The sequence below is a fragment of the Taurulus bubalis genome (genome assembly GCF_910589615.1).
Source record: "Taurulus bubalis genome assembly, chromosome: 11".
Classification (NCBI taxonomy): domain Eukaryota; kingdom Metazoa; phylum Chordata; class Actinopteri; order Perciformes; family Cottidae; genus Taurulus; species Taurulus bubalis.
This window is the reverse complement of record NC_136599.1, coordinates 21,941,194-21,958,360: the sequence shown is the minus strand read 5'-3', so window position 1 is coordinate 21,958,360 and position 17,167 is coordinate 21,941,194. Positions and strand designations below refer to the sequence as shown.

The 17,167-nt window shown below is 47.5% G+C and overlaps 1 protein-coding gene across 1 annotated transcript in view; it reads right to left on the bottom strand.

Annotated features, from left to right (window-relative positions):
- Positions 1 to 17,167, bottom strand: part of agrn (agrin) — a gene marked incomplete at its 5' end in the record, with an annotated part of 206,570 nt that overhangs the window by 81,411 nt on the left and 107,992 nt on the right. The window contains one exon of the mRNA XM_079226528.1: positions 4,802 to 5,017. Coding sequence (XP_079082654.1) covers positions 4,802 to 5,017 — 216 coding nt within the window. The remainder of the gene's footprint in view (positions 1 to 4,801; positions 5,018 to 17,167) is intronic.

Below are 17,167 nucleotides of genomic sequence, written 5' to 3'. Positions count from 1 at the left end.
AAGACAAAAATGTGCAACTGGGGTAACGAGCACAGGTCAGAGACGGCATCAGCTCCTCTTCTCGTCACACAGACGCGTGGATGCGAGGAGCTGCCGTCTCACATGTGACTCCAGAATGTCACGTCGGTGTTACATCGGCACCGTCAACACATTCGGTCGAATTTCATCCATCATTTGCCAGCATCTGAATCCATCAGTTAGTTTCAAATAACACATTTCGATGCGGCAATACAGAACAGCATGTTCTGCAAAAAAACACTTTTGCAAGCGCAAACGGATATTCACTCATCATTAAAATGTGTATATCTGTAAACTATATCCAAGCGGAGGGCTCACGAATAAGGACTGATGTGCTCTGGCGAAGACGCTTAGAGGGAAACGTAATTGTTGCCGGGATTATGTTTACTTTGACACTAGAGAAAATTAACCAGGTGCTTCGGGTTTTCAAAACATAATGGTAAAAAAAAAAATCTAATGCTTGAGTTGCAAAGAGTGGATATTGGACAATGAACATTTCACAGATACGTTCAATATAAGTACTTCCTCATTAAGCTGGGAGAGAACGTAATCTCGCCCAGCTTTATGGCCGCTAGAAAAGAGCACTTGCTACACGGGTTCCAGTTTTTTAAGTAATAAATCTAGGGGGAAAAAACTAATTGTGACGGCGAATTTCTCCCTGCGAAGCCGCACCGCGTGCTTTCATGTGGGAAGACGGAGCGGGTTCACATCCACCCGGCCGGCGGGTCTGATGGCCCCGCGCAGGATGTTGGAGCAGACGGAGCAGCAGGTGTGGCGCACTGATGCCTTTCTCCTTTCACCGCGAGGACACAAGAGTGTGTCGGTGCTGTAGAGATAAAAGCCCTCTCTAAAGCATGCGCACACACACACACACACACACACAAACACAGAGGGCTGATAGAGTAGGAGGCAGCAGGCCGTGCTTATGGCCAACTCTCGAGAACACACACACAAAATCAATCTCCATTGATCACTCTCTCAAACCCCAGGCACCTTCCACCGCACTTTTTGCATTACTTGTTGCACTCCTGCAAGAAGAAAACGAAGTGTAGAAAAAAGAAAAAAGAAAGAAAAGTCCATGTTCCACTAGAGTGGCCACACAAGATGAGTTCTGCAGCACTTCTGTGGCTCTCCCCGGGAGATGGAGTGTATTTACCACTCTGCTCCCTAGTTCAATATTGGGAGAGCCAACACGGTGCACGCTACCCAGCCGACTGCAGCGCACACGTGCACGCCCACACACACACACACACACACACACACACACACACACACACACACACACACACACACACACACACACATACGTATCACTTGTCTCTCTGAACCAGAGAGTGTTTCTGCTGACTGGTGTTTCTCTCTCTCTCTCTCTCTCTCTCTCTCTCTCGCTGTCCTCCGAGTTCTTTCTTTTCTTAACTGACTGTTTTTTTTTCCTTGCTTTTTTCCCCTTCTGGCCTCACGTTGTTAGGGACTCCCTTCTGGGCCAATTGGAACGCGGCTTCTCCTTTTAATTCTCCGATGGTGTCGGAGGCTGTTATCTGGAGATGTAACCCCGCCCATCATGAAGCATCGCACCCCGGAACGAAAAGGAATGATGACGAGGAAGCTGGTCTGAGCCATTAAGGGCCGGGTTAGGTGGACATTAGGGGGCGACTAAGTGCTGGTCGCTACCGCTGTGATAGCCGGTTCAAAAAGTTACGGAACGTTAAAGGTTAAAGGTACGTTTGCAAAAAGTGCACTCGAAGAGCGTAGGCCTCCACCGAACCAAAAACCTGAACTTCCTTGGAGAAGGTTCCCGAGACCCAGGTTGTATTGAGCCACAATTTCCTATGAAAATGTGCAGATAAAGACTGGGCCTTAAAGAACTACGTAACCTTGCAGAGCTGTGTGACTGTGTGTAGTGTGCAGTGTGCATGTAGCACCAGTGGAGACGCGGGCCATGAGGTTGACAGTCTTCAGCTCAGTAAATATCAGTTGCACGGCGATAGCCATCTAAAGTTTGGCTTGACATTGGCTACTGGTCATACCAGAGTGAGTGAGGCCCTGTAGCGGTCAAACCCATGAGTGTGTTGAGGTGAGCACGGGGGGCAGGGGGGCTGAGAATTCATCCTTTTTCACTTGCAAAAGGAAGAATGCGTTATTTCTTCTCTTAAAAAGTCCCACAGTCTTGCTCGAAGTAAGCAGCAAATAAGCAGCGGAAAAATTGAATATATACATATTCTTTTGTGTCCACACTCCTGAGTGCCAGATAAGACTTCCCGAGTAGATTTGAATTGGACATGACATGCTTCTCAGAAAGGTGGCCAATTCGCTTACCCCATAATAAAAAAAAACATTAAAAAAAGTCAAACGAGGATTCGCACAAAAAGCACAAAAAGCACAAAAAGCACCAAATGCACCCGCCCACGCGATTCTTAAAAGCGCCCTCGTTCTCTCCGCTCACGGAAAGGATGTGGGAGACTTTTAAGGGACCTGCAATGTCATGTGGCCAGCTCGGCAATCTGCAAGACATTATTAGATATTTTTTGATGATAATGAAACTTTCCATATGGATCTGTAGAGAGGTTATTGATATAATCTGATTAAATATGTTACGTTTGCTTGGATAATCATGAAGGATGTAATCTTATATTTTGGAGGTTGGAGGTTGTTGTTTTTTCACGCTTGTATAATCATTGTTTCTTTGAACATTACGGATCATGACGAATAAATGATACGGAAATGCAAAATACTGGCCTGTGAATGTTATATGTCCAGGGCTTTTATATTACTAGTTTCATAAATACAGGCGCAATCCAACTCGCTCTGTACAATGTGATTGGTCGATGCCTTTATTTGCTGTGCGCAAGCCCCCAAAAAAACAATGTTTTTTTATTTTTTCGGTATACTATTTGCGTTCTGTGTGAAAGTATTCATGCCAAAAACGGCAGTTCAAAAGAATATACTGACGTGCAAAGTAATCGCACAAATTTTCTTAAAAAAATTTAAATAAATACAGCCCTGGTTTGTGAAGGCCTTTCCGCTCCCAAAGAACTCTGTGTTCTTTGAAAAGCAGCCAAAGTGAATGGCTACATGAAAAAGTTGACACATAAAGTGCCTTACCATTAGCATCAATTGCATAGGGCAACCCGTTTTTCCGGTTGTGACGTTTTAAAAGACAAAGCCTCTGTCCTGCTGGTGAGCATGTTGTTATTAGCAGCAATACTATCATTAGTATGATCATTATTATTATGTTTTACTTTGGGGGATTTTTTTCCTTTTCCCAGTGACTGCCTGCTGTTGTTTGCCAGTGGTAATTATGGTGCTTCCGATGGCCTAAAACCCTCCAACCCTCCATAAACCATCATTACAGCACACACTCACACTCCTTTCTGTCCCTGGATTCCATCTAGTCCTGCACTCCGCTCACCTATTCACTCGCTCACTCGCTCAATCCCTCGCTCACTTGCTCTCGCCTCACCTCTCGTGCGCTAAATGTTTCAAACCTCATTCTTCTCTCAACATAATTTCCATCCCTCCCTCCCTCTCCAGATGCTTCTCTCCGCTGTACTCCCTGTCCACCCCTCGCTCTGTCCTGTACATCTCTTTATCTTTTTCCTCCAGTGGCGAGTAGTCACCGAGCTTGTTATTAGTGGCAGGTCCAAAGCCGGCACTGTAATCAGACCCCTGGAATTATCAGCGGGCGCGGCGCTGACAGAACACTATGCTTATTATTTGAGGCAAAAGCTTCTGGCGGGAAGCCCTGGATCTTGACGGGCTCGGCTGAGGAGAAGCGACGAGAGCTACAGCCGGAGTATAGGCATCCGCCAGGGGGGGGGGGGGGATAAAACACACACTGGATGGCTACCAATGGGTAGTGGCACTTAAGCACTGGGAGCGTGGCCATATTGGAAGGACAAAAAGATTGGACATAATGGGGAACACATTTTATTATTGGGGGGGGTAAAGACAGGAAGGCAAAGCATGTTGCATTATAATATTATAGTATTGGCGCGGGGTTTAATGAGAGTCCCTTTACTCGACAATAACACGCAATTTAGTGTCACTCAGAGACTCGCAGCTTTTGTGTTTCAATCAATTAACTACCCCGTTTGTTTTGCAAAGAGCAAAACATCCCATCATTTCAACCGCACCACACACACATTCCCCACGCTTGACGTTTATCCACCTATATTATGCTTCACAGAATTGAAATTCAACTCTCACCGCGCTTTAACGGAGAGTGTCAGTCACGGGTCAGATTGCTTTCTGTTAATGCTTGTATCTTCATCTTTTCTGGATCAAAGGCGCCGATTTGATCTCTCAAAACCGTCCAAAACCCTGTGTGTAACAACGGTGACGCATCGAAAACAATACACACACACACACACACACGCGCGCTAACAGTACAAAAATATTCCTTCTGTCGGTCGAGCACGGCAGCAGGGTGCCGACCCGTGACCGTCTCCTCAACTTAGATGTGCTCCCAGCAGTTGAACTGTGTGTGTGTGTGTGTGTGTGCGTGCCGGAAAGGAAATAAAAAGCTCTGTGTTCAGCTTTCAGCGCTTTCACAGGCTGGGTACGGCACGACCTGGCTCTCCGTGGCCCTCTCTGCTGTGTTCCTGTTTGTGCTTCCACATGTCAGCCTCATTGTACCGACCGCCGATCGCTTTCAGGCGTGTTTTACTGCTGATGCAAACTGAACCTTTCCCGCTGGTCCCCGCTTGTGCTGTTGCAAGTTTTCCACTGGTGGGAACCAGCTGGATGCTTTTATTGTGGAGGAGCTATGGGAAGTGGTACTTACAGCAGGGCCCCTTGCGCAGAACCTTGATGCGCCTCTGCGTGTTGCACTGGGCCTTCTCCAGCTCGCACTCGTTGGAGTAGGTGGACGAGTCCGAACCGCACACGGGCGCCACCAAGGACGGACAGTCCACCCTCTTGCAAACGCACTCGGCCCTGGCCGGGTCCGCCTGGTCATGCTCACACACAGCGCCAAAGCCGCAGAGCATCCCTCTGCAGCCTGCCAGAATCAGGAAGAAAGGGAGGAAAAAAGCTGTTAGGAATGCTACAAGAACATCTGATCAAGTGAGCACTTTTTAGTTCACACGTTCAGTTTTCACGAATGAATGTGGGGAAAGTTAATGTTTAAACATCAGGCGGATTGGTCTGTGTTGAGGAGGAACTCTGCACAGTTTAGCAACACCGATGCATGAGGGATTAAATGTGATCCTGGCAGAAAGCAAACAGATGCTCTCAATTCATTCAGGGGAGAATCCATCCACCCATGCAGAGCGAAGCACAGTGTGTTGTTGGGTGTGGGGAGCCTATTGCAGAACTTGGAAAAGCTTCAATAGACAAAAAAAACACACAACTAAAGTACAAAGTCAGCAGCAACAATAGAATCAATCCACAGACAGCATTCTCACGGACGGTTTATTTTCGCCCTCTGAAGAGGCTGCGGCCTTTCAAAACATCAGCGACGAGCAACGAGCAGACAAACCAAGGGCAGCCAACCGCTTCAAGGCCTCAGCTCGTCGGACGGTTCGATTCTTCCACTTTCCACCGACTCTGCTCGAGCGGGAACGCGCAAAACTGCCAAAACCGCGTCAGAGGCCCGATGAAGGCACAGAGCAAACAGGGAGTACCTGTGTGCGTACACAAACATCAACTTAGAGAGCAATTCGCCCCGCATAGTGGCATCCACAGCTGCTGTGGCCCTGTGCCCACTCAGAGAGGGCTGATGGGCAGCCAGCTGGCGTGACCGTCCCTGCCTAAGCGCTGGGTGGGGGGGGGGGTCTAAAAGAGATGGCAGGCTCCCACAGGTAGCAAACCTGATTGGAAATCAATGGGCGAAAGCACATGAAAATCCACTTAAAAAAAAAGAAAGTCCTCTTGGTTGGAGGAGCGAACTACCAGTGTGACTGCTAGGGGCGATATGCATGTGTCCCCCCCGCACACACACACACACACACACACACACACACACACAGCTATTTCTTATCAGTTGCGCCCAGGCAAAGACTAAATGCAATACGGCATGTCCACTCGGACTTGCTGGCAGGTGGCTTTTTGCGGTGTTGGGTAGACAGAGAGACAGTCTGAGAGACACGTACGCACATACAACTCCTTGTGTGCAGCATGGACAACTGGTCCAGCATCTGCCCAAGGCATCTCATTTGGTCTCTCTCCTCGCACCGAAGCACAGCGTGCAAATGTGTGTGTGTGTGTGTGTTTGTGTGTGTGCGGAGTGACAGGCGAGGAGGTTGTTTTTGACTTGCCCACTGTTCCCTGTGGGAGAGCGCCTGACAGCTACCTGAGCTCACTCCCTTTTGTACTAGGGGAAAAGGAAGTGTGTGTGTGTGTGTGTGTGAGAAGCTATATCCATGAATGCATCTGTATTCCTGACAGCATGTGTGTGTCTAAGAGGTGTAGGCATTAGGTGTCTCACACACAAACACACCACACACACATAGCCAGGTGCTAGCAGGAAGGCCTTGTCATGACCGGCCCGCTGCTCCGCCATCACTTCCCACCGTGCGCCCGCGGAGCGACAAGAGGTGAAATTCAATCAAACTGTGTCAGATGTGTACAAGAGCGAGGGAGGGAGGGTGTCTGATAGCATGTCAGGAAAAGAAAATGTATTTTTTTTTAAACACACACAAGAGGAAAGAGGTTGCGAGTGTCCGAACGACAATCTCCGAGTGGCTTTAAAGGTATCAGCCGTGTTTTCTTCACAATATATAGGAAGCACGGGTAATGCCTAAAATAATAAAGCAAATAAGATTGCAATTATTACAAACAGTGACAATGAACCATCCACCATCTGGAGAGGAGAGAAGAGAAAAAATCCTGAATGCCAGCAGTGGTTTGTAACCAGATCTCTACTGCAGTGTTTCCCTATAAGAAGAATCTCTCTCTCGCCTCGAGCTTAGCTGGCTGACAAAAGGCCGACACCAGAGCTGAGGGGCTCAGTCAAAGACAAGGTGTCGAGTGCAGGCCTCGGTCGGAGTGTACAAACTGCATACTTATGCACTTGGGGGGGCTACCCGAGAAAAGATAGCACGCTTCAGATTTCTTAAGAGAAACCTGATCGGGAAAAAGAAGACCAACAAAAAGTTTGCCCACAGTGAATTCAAACTGACCCAGTTTGATTGACAGGTGATCTCGGCGAGTGCAGACAAACAATAACAGGAAAAACAGCGGTGGAGGATCCGGGTGGACATTTCCCGGAGACAGACAGCCACTACTTCACAAAGATGACAAACCTTCGGGGTGCCAGGGCAAGAGGCTTTTCCCCGCGGCACAAACAAAGCATATTGACACATCTGCTGTTGGGGCGGCTCCCGTCCCTTTGCCTTTGCCACACAAGCCTGAGACCCGTGTTGTTGTCCCGTGTAGGGTGACGTGAACGTGATTAAGTTGGAGGTTCTTGGTCAATTTAGTGGCTCGTCAATTTTGGAACGGAGGCGGTAAGGCAGCATAGCTGCTAAGCCATCCAAACGGCTAGCATGAATGCTAAAAAAAAACGTTGCTTTGACTATTTCCTGTTGCTTAGCCGCCCTTTCCTGTGTTAAACAATGAATGGTGTCCAAACCTGGTGCCGGACTCATTCAAATGAAAAGCCACGTGTCCTGCGTTTACACTGCATTCGTTTCCCCGCTCGTTGTACCTAATAAAATGGCATCTTAGCATTTCAATGGCTCAAGTTTCATTATATGGAATTCCCAGAAATTGTTCCACAGCCATTGCTTTTGCGATAAATGCCTTTTCTGGGTCCCTTGGCCTCTGATCTTAGAGCCTGCTACATTTGAAACAGTCCCAATGGGATTTCATATGGGGATTAGCATCTATTGGGCTATAAGTGCTGATTGTCCCTGAAATTATTTATTTTTAAAGAAGCGCTCCAGCATTAACGTAGAGTTTGAGTGCAGTTTCCACTTTGTATTATTTTGACAACTATTTTTAAAAGGCCAGAATACAGTTCATATGCTAATGCACATTTATTAAGAGGGCTCAATCCACTTGGCTCTAAAGGTGGGCACGTTACAACACCGTCACAAAACTGCTTCCATAATCCTCAGCAAGCCTTGACTATACATGAGATATCAAAATAAAAGCTTTACCCACATAATTCTAGCATACCAAAGGTCGGTATCGAGGTTTCCAGATAACGGATGTGCTTTTAATGAGAACAACTATGCTGTGCCACTGGAACTAATGGGCATGACCTTTGGAGATTATTTTCTCTCACTTGAGTCGTGAAAGCTGTGTGTATGTGTGTGTGTGTGTGTGTGTGTGTGTGTGTGTGTGTGTGTGTGTGTGTGTGTGTGTGTGTGTGTGTGTGTGTGTGTGTGTACAACAGAGTCTACTCTGCCGGTGAGTCCAAGCAAGCAAGTAGCTCCCAGCTGAGTTGAGATGATGATTTGTAAAAAGAAAAAAAGAAGAAGAAGCCTATTCTTAATCTTGAGTGGCTGGCTGCACAGCCGTGCTTTTATGCCTCGCTCACTAGTGACAGCTGCTGGACACCGCCTCCATCAGGATGAGAGTTAATACTGCAACAGTTTCACTGTTTGCTTGTCTCCATGCTAAGACTGTAGAAACACAACGACGGGGAACGCTGTAGCCAAGTGTCATCTTTCAAGACAGAAAGCTTTGCTTTTTGAGTGCAGTGAGTGTGTGTGTGTGTGTGTGTGTGATACATGCACGCCCGCATGGCTGCCAGTCCATGTAAGTGTGTGAGGTAATCTGCCTCCAGTCCAGCAGCGTTAAAAGCTTCACATCCATGCTCTTTTCCCCCCCTTCTTCTATTGGTGGCGTAGGAAGAGCATCCCATGGGATGGGGGGGAGAGACAGCATGTCCAGTGTTGCGCTTGTCAAGGCAAACGTCTTACACAGGGAACACTTCATGCCGTGTTTGGACGGCACATCCATTAACTACGACAGGGTGTCGGAGCCTCAAGAATGTTCAAGGCGCCAGTCAGTGGGCTGTCAAAGGAAAGGGGTCCGCGCTGTTGTGATTAAAGCCACGGTGAAAAAAAATAAGAGTCAAGTCTGGCATAGTTCTCTGGTGGCCGTTTCCCCACAGATTACAGCGGATCAAACCATGTGTCATCGTGCAAAACGTTTGACAGTGTCACAGCAATACAGACCTAGAAGTGCTTTCAAAACACAGTATTGCATTCAGAGCACAGCGGATGGAAAGACACACAGTCCATTATGTGACATCATTGCTTGCTCTTCAGCGCAGATTGAGACGGACACAGATTCAACCAACATGCCATCCGAAACCAGTAGCCCCCCATTACTTTGTGATGGTGTCCACTCTGTGAGGAGAACGTCCCCGCAGCTCGTGTTTGCGCTGAAATGCTCGATCAGTTTCATTGTTCTGCTGCTTTGCTGCATTTACCTCAAACAAAGTGAAAAAGGGCGAGAAATGGACCTTTTGCAGCAATACACGAACGCATTCAGGCCCAATAAGGCGTGACAAACTCAAAATGGCTACTTTAGGGAAGGAGCGCTACTCTCTGCCGACTGGAGGGGGGGAGGAGGTGCCTGTCACCTTTTTGAATTATTTCACAGCAGTCCAGTGCGCTTCAGCTGGACGGGTAAAAGGAGTCGGAAGGGAAAGCGGTGACTAACGACCTGCCGGCTGTCAGGGAGTCCGGAAACGGAAGTTGATGGAGGAAGAGACACAGCTCGGTGGCACGGAAGCGACATCGCATTAATGTTGAACGAGTCTAAATTCATTACGCTCCAGCACTCGTGAGGGACATCTTCCACTTACTCTCTAATAAAGGGAGCCTTTCTTTCCAGCTGACGCTAAGTAATACAGATGTGCTCCTCGTCCCGGCCCTCTACTCCCTCTGTCTCTCTCTCTCTCTCTCTCTCTCTCTCTCTCTCCACCTCCTTCTCTCTCCATGAGAGGGCTTTAGACTCTCTATCAATGTCCTTTTGCAGTGAGGGGACTGGTTGCTATGGGAACAGCCGGTGATGCAACCGGCACAGAGCAGCCTTGCCTCATCTGGTCGGAAGCGGAATGGAAACTTTACGTCATGCACACAGGTGGTTTAGATGTGTGTAAACACACACACCTGTGCAACTTATGTATGGATCCCCCCCTCCCCTCATATATATGTGTGTGTATATATATATATATATATATATATATATATATATATATATATATATATATATAAAAAAGAGGAAAAAATATACATACACACACTCCCTGCAGTGTTTTCATTTGCTACGATTGTGAAGCTATCTCCATCACTTTCTGTCTGCTAAATGCTTTGGGGTGAAAATGTAATTTTGAAAATCTAATTGTCTCGCCATGGCAGCGCCGAGGCTCCGTTGTTGGTGTGGAGAGCGGCGTGGTATTGATTAACAGTTGCATGGAAGTTCAGCAACAGTGCAGAAGCCAATGTAAATTAAAAAAAAGAAAAGAAAAATAATAATTGAGAAATAAACTTAACGGTGGGCAGCCGTTATAAATGGTAAAATATCCCAAGGCTTCTATTGATCTCTGGTTAGCGGGGCCTCGGGGGACCGATGCAGTCAATTATCGATCCCGCTGCAATCATACAACGCCCAGCGTGAAATAAAGAAAACATCTGCTCACAAAGGAACACCCCACCTTACCGGCTCGATACGAGAGACGTGGCTTCTTTAAACCAGTTAGTTGAAAGGAAAAGTAGGGAGAATGGAGACTCTTTCAAAGGTTGGTTTTTTTTCAGAAGGAGAACGACGTTTCTCTTGTCCTGCTTTGTCAAGCGCGCCGGTCTTGCAGAGGTGGCGGCAGAACGAACAAATTGACGGAAAAAACTAACTGCAAAGAGCTTTCTTTTTTCTCGTTTATTTTTTATCCGTGGCTTTAGTCGCAGCTCTGTGTGCACGTGGAGGCCGGTGCGGCGTGTTCTCATTCCCTCGCAGAAGGACGGACAATCAATTTCCCTCTATTCCTGCTGCTTCCTAAATGTAACACACACACACACACACACACACACACACACACACACACACACACACACACACACACACACACACACATACACACCTCGTACAGCTGAGTGCCTGGCCCTGACCCGGCTAACACGCGGGATGACCTTATTTACCAAACGGCGACCTCGCCGTGTCCAGGCCTGTGCCCTCTTAGAGTGAGAGTGTGAGAGAGAGAGAAAAGGGATGGGGGGGGGGGGGGGGGGGGGGGGGGGGGGTGTGGAGCCGTAAGAGCTTTTATTAAAGTAATACTGTACGAGAGAAAGAAAGAAAGAAAAAAGGTGAAGGGAGGTTAAAGCGAAATATGAGAGGCCGAGGGAAAATACGTACAATTCCAATCTCTCTCAGTTAAAAAAAACAAAAAATGCGTGCCTCCTATATTCCAGTAGGTGTGAAGAGAATCCTCACCAGCTGCAAACACTCTGAAGATGGACAATTTCTCTTATAGGTCCCTTAAATAAAACGTTTAAAAAAACACCATGTGTCTTCATAAAACGGCACGGTTAGTTGTGTTCAATGCCCTTATTTACATCTCTGATCTGAAATCAATAGGTCACCAGTGAAATACATCAGCCTTTGGATCTTTAGATATTGACTTTGTTGCTCAGTCACCTCAGCAGCTGCAGCTGCTCTGAGATTTTGTCATTGCTATTTCTAGTCTCCCTTGGCTATGGGTACTTTTTTTATTTTAATGAAGTCCCGATGGCTTTAAGTGTAAACATAAAAAAAGGACACATACAGAAGCCACAGTTTCACACATACACTCACACACACACACACACACACACACACACACACACACATATATACAATATGTGCTCCGCATGTTTATTTCTGTTTTGTTTTTGGGAAGCCAGCAGCTTTTAGGTATATTGTGTTTGTACTCCTCCTTATCGCCTCCGAGCCGTTCGTGCTCAACAGCATTCTTCGAAAAAAGTGTACCGCGAAGAAGCAAGAAGACAATTAGCAAAAAACACCATAAACCAACCTCCACAATGCCGAGGAGGAATAGTAATTCACTGTAAAGTCGTATCTCAGATTCATGGGTTACTTTAGTGCCTTTCAACAAGCCCTGCAAAGAAAGAAGCTCAGGGAAAATCCTTCAATGTGCGGTTTCCTAGAGGAAGGTACCGTTTAATTTGACTTTTTTGGCATTGACCTTGGATCGCTATCGGCGTTACTTGTAGAGATCGGAGGGATGTAGAGATCCCCGGTGTGTGAAGGAGAGGTACCGAAAGTCCTTCCTTCCTGCTGCTGTCAGGCTGCACAACCAGCTGAGCACCCAGTACACCACTTCAAACACTTCAACCACTTCTACCACTTCAAATACACTGTTCATATTATGTATATATATATATATAATATACCTAATTCAGTATTGTAGTTTGTGCACTCCAATTACTATTCTTTAACAGTAAGAAGCTGATTGACATTTAAATTAATTCATCAGGTTACATGTCAAAGGACGTCTTCACTTCAGCTGGCTTTCCTTTGCCCAAAGCAGCCTCCCAGCATTCTGCCTACTCCCCTCAACTTTACCCCAACCTCTACATTTGATGTTTCATTCAAATGTTTTTCGGCACCGAGGAACTATATCACCAATGCATCTTTTTTCCCACCCACTCGAGTGTAAAAAGGTGGCTCCGAACCCCCAGGAGCAGATCCCTCTGGTTCACTTTGTTTGGCCGGGATGAGAACACAGCGTACAGCCGACGCAATTCCATTGAGACCTTTTTTTCTTTTTTTAAGAGAAGATCCAGAAACACATCTTTAAAACCCAAGGCATGGTTTGGGAGCGTGATCGCACTGCGATGCAACCCTAATAAATTGTGTTCATAATGTGTTCGGCACGCTGTGATTTATTGGTAATCTATTGAATTCAGCCGGGCAGACGTGTTCCTCTTTACCAAGCGCGGGATCGATAAATCTAAGTCTCAATCTTAACGAGGCTTATGATTAGTTGTGGTTCGCTTGGAATTCTGCAGCGCAGTTAACCGAGCACCTAACTACCCGTCTCCTCGCGCCGATCACTCTCTTCTCCCGCCCCCTTTTTTTCTCGTTTACTCACACTTATAGGTCTCCAAACACAGCAGGTGCTGGGTCTCCATAAATCAGGCTGAAAATGTGACAACTCTTGACGGCTTCGAACATCTGCCTAATCACGCTTGTTATGGAAGAAGAAATACATAAAGGGTATAAGAGGAAGTCTTATATCAGGCAGGGACAAGAAACAAGGAAACGGAGGGAGGCGGAGGGAGAAAGACGCAATGAGGATGAAGGAGTGAGGGTGATCGACGTGATCGTAGTGCCTTGCCGCTCCTAATGAGTCACATGGGGAATGGCACCACGCTGCGTGTTGGCGACGAACAAACTTTTTAGCTTCACAGGGTTTCTGTTTTTTTTCTTCTTCTTCTTCCCCAGTTCTCTCTCCGAGCTTGCCTCGGCCTCCAATCGTATCAATAATGGAGGCGTTGGTGACAGAGCCCGATTCTGTCACCTCACATCTCCTCCACAAGCTCAGCAGCAGGCAGCCAGAGATGCTCCTTGAGAACAGATTACCGTTGGTCTGCAATATACATGAAGAGAAGCAGCATGGCTGCCAGCGCCCCCCCCTGAATTCAATTATTCAGCTAAGCCCGCATTGTGAGCCGAGGAGCCCTCCTCTTTGTGTTCGAGCTCGTCGTCTGAGCCCACCGTCGCCTCCCAGAGGCCCGTGATGGACTCTGAGCGCAAAGACTTGAACACTCGCTAATTGCAAATATAAGATATTACGTGGGAGCGCAAGGGATGATTTTCTTTTTCTTTCACGGCGGAGTGCCGAGGTCGAACGTCGCCTCGGCACTCCGCGCGTTCCACTCTTTTCCCTCCAGCTCTCGTCGGCCCGCCGGACGAATGTTTCATCAGCGTTGCGTTGCCTCGAACTTCATCCATTAAAAAGGAGTGCCGGTGCGAGAGAGCAGCGGCAGTGGCGGCGGCAGCGGCGGCGGCGGCAGCGGCGGCGGCAGCGGCGGCGGCAGCGGCGGCGGCAGCGGCGGCGGCAGCGGGGTAAAAGCTGGCCTACTCAACTGAAACCGCGGCATGGGAGTTTTGAGACATGCATTCCCTGCTTCATTTCCACGGCAAGCCACTCGAGTTTAGGAGGGATAGTGCGACCAATCCCAGAGGTTATGGGCCAACAAGGGGAAAGGTTGCTTTTAGATTGGGTTGCCTAAAAGTTGTGCCTTCTAGATCTGCCGGATACCGACATGGAGTCTCCACGAGCGTTGTTTCTTGGCTTCATGTCGGTATAATTATGTGAGGCTGCCTCAGACGAACTGTGGGACCTTCTTTCTCACAGCAAACACTTCATAACAGAGTTACAGAGGTGTCATTTTCTTTTATTGTATTATTGTATATTTATTGTATAAAACACGACTACCCAGCCTTTTCTTTTTTCTCCCCTTGTGCGGTTCCATCAGCTCCACGTGGATGTTAACCATCCTAACTGCATTTTCAGCTCCGGACGATCCCGACACATGAAGTGGCCGTTAACCAAGCCGATCGAGCAAAACTGATTTGAGCGGCTAAGTTTGCTCTCAATCAATAAGTGTGTATTTTAGCTCAACGTTAGGAAATCATGGTTGAACAAATCAATGCTGGACGATGAGGAGCCAGAGAAACTCCCGTTAGGAGATTTCTCTTCTGCATTCATGTGTTCCAGGTTAGGCTGGTGTTCATAAAATTATATTCAGGTCAGCTTTCAGATGGTAAACACGGCGGATTTCTTGTATTAAATGAGTAGGAAATTGGGTTTTTCATTGCAAATGTAACAAAAATGAACCTCTCGTTTTACATCCAAAAAAAGGTGCATTACCGCCACCTACTGCCTCTGCACCACTGACCAACCACAGCACACGTTAATGGTCACGCTGGGCCCTGTGGTGAAACACACGTCCATATGCTAGCAGGCCGTTAGCATGTAGGTTTTTCTCCCATAGAGAAACAGAGGTGAAATCTGATTGGACAAGAGCTGCAGGCTGGAAGCTGAGGAACAGAGGAAGACAGGAGCTGTGCAATGAGGAAATAAGCTAATAGGGAAAAATAATTATAATACATGTAGTGTATTTGTGAAAAACAATTACATTATAAAATAGCTATGACTTTTAATTATAAAAAAATATATATATATTTAATTGTAAAATAGCTATAACTTTGTGATTCTGTTTAGGCCAGCAGAGAAGGCTTAGCAGGCCCTGGCAGCCCACCACTGAAATATACACAACTGCAATGTTCCTGCTCGATGTTCTTTGTGCCGCAAAATATGAGCTCAAATGACTTGCCGAGTGCTAGTAGAAGCGTTTGGCATTTGAATCGTCAAATCACTCTGCCAGTTATTCCCATATGACCCGAATTCAATGCTGCCGATCGCTCCTGCTGGAGGAGGCTCAAGCCAACGGCAGTTTCCTTTAAAGTAAAGAGCTGGAGACGAAAACTGGGCCTCCACGCTGGCTCCAGGGCGCTCCGCTTTCTATTTTTTTTCTTCTTTTTTTTCTTCTCCGTGATTTCTGGAGAGAGCCCAAGCCAGTGGCAGATGGCGGCAGGATGAGACTCAGAGGCAACCTGGGGAGAGCTTGGAAGGCGAGCCAGGAAGCGGCAGCTCTCAAGTGCTGAGCTGGTCTGCGCTGGATAAAAGGGAGGCGGCCTCCTCCATATGCTCCTCATCGCTGCGCCTGAGAGGTGCCCGTGGACGTGAAGCATCGTGGTCGCTGGAGAGCGACGTTGGGATAGTTGGAGAAGAGATGAGCAATTATTTTGCCCGGCGGGGAAAAGCGTTGTTGAATTGTGCTTAAAGCAAGAAAATGGAGCCAACTAGCCTTTTTTTTGCCAGTCGGTATTAGTGCCACCATATAGGGGGAAGGGAGAGCGAAAATAGGACGGTGGAGGAGGGGGGGGGTCCTTCTTCGTCTCCTTTCGGAAGTGAATTTGAGAACCAGGAGGTAAAGGGCATTATCTTTCCTAAAGCCTATAGATTAATATTGATGTGCCCGGCTGGAAAGCTCCTGCAGGAAATATCGAGCGCCCCCCGATCACGAGGAGTTGATGAAAGCGGCTCCTGGGTGCTCTAGTTTTGCACCTCCTGGCTGTTCACGGGGGTAGTACCCCAACCCCCAACCACTCCCCTCTCGACGCTCTCTTATACCCAGACTAAGCACTCCATCATCTCCCTCTCCCCTCCTCCCTCGTTCCTCCTCCTCCTCCTCCTCCTCCTCCTATCCCATCTCGCTCCACTCTCAGATCAATAGCCTTGACCTGTTGGTCAATACAGCAATATATCCCCCCAGTGAACCAGAGAGAAAATACAAAGGCTGGGGGGAAACGTGACCTCCCCTCTCTCTGTCTCTCTCGGCCTCCTCCTTGGTTTACTTCTTACTTGTGCGCTAGAGAGAGAGAGAGAGAGAGAGAGAGAGAGAGAGAGACAGACAAATAGAGCGAATCAGAGAGCGTCTGTATTTGCCGTGTCGGGAGTCTTACTGCGAGGGCTTTGTAATATTTTCTCAGGGAGAGAGAGGGAAAGGGGAAAAAAAGAAAGAAAAGGGAGAGGAGAGGGGAGTGGAGGATAAGTAGTATGGAGCTGCCTGGAAGAGTGTTTAGCTCCATTCTGTTCATTTGTCTTCATTTCCTCTCTTTCAGAGCGCTTAGCCCATCCTGACCCACACCGCCGCGGCTTCGCTACATAACAGCTTCGAAACCCACGAGCGGCTGCACCTACAGTACAAGCACGCATGCATGCACACACACACACACACACACACACACACACACACACACACACACACACACACACACACACACACACACACACTCGCAAGCACTTAGTGTATGCAGATTTGCACATATGCGTTAACGCTCACAAGCAGAGCCAGGCAGTAACTTCATACTGTGTGAATCAGTGTGTGCCGGTTCATGCATGCCAGTGAAAAGAAGTGTGAGGCGAAGCGAGGCGACACACACACACACACACACACCTCAGAGATACACCAGGGCTGGAAGTTTATGAAATGGTTGGCAGGCTGGCAACCAGACTCTTGGTTCCCAAAAATCCAATAGAATGGTGACCATATTGTATTTGTCTATGAAGGCATGATGATGGTTTTTGTGTAATTATGCCCCATATTTTATCCAGGAGAACAAT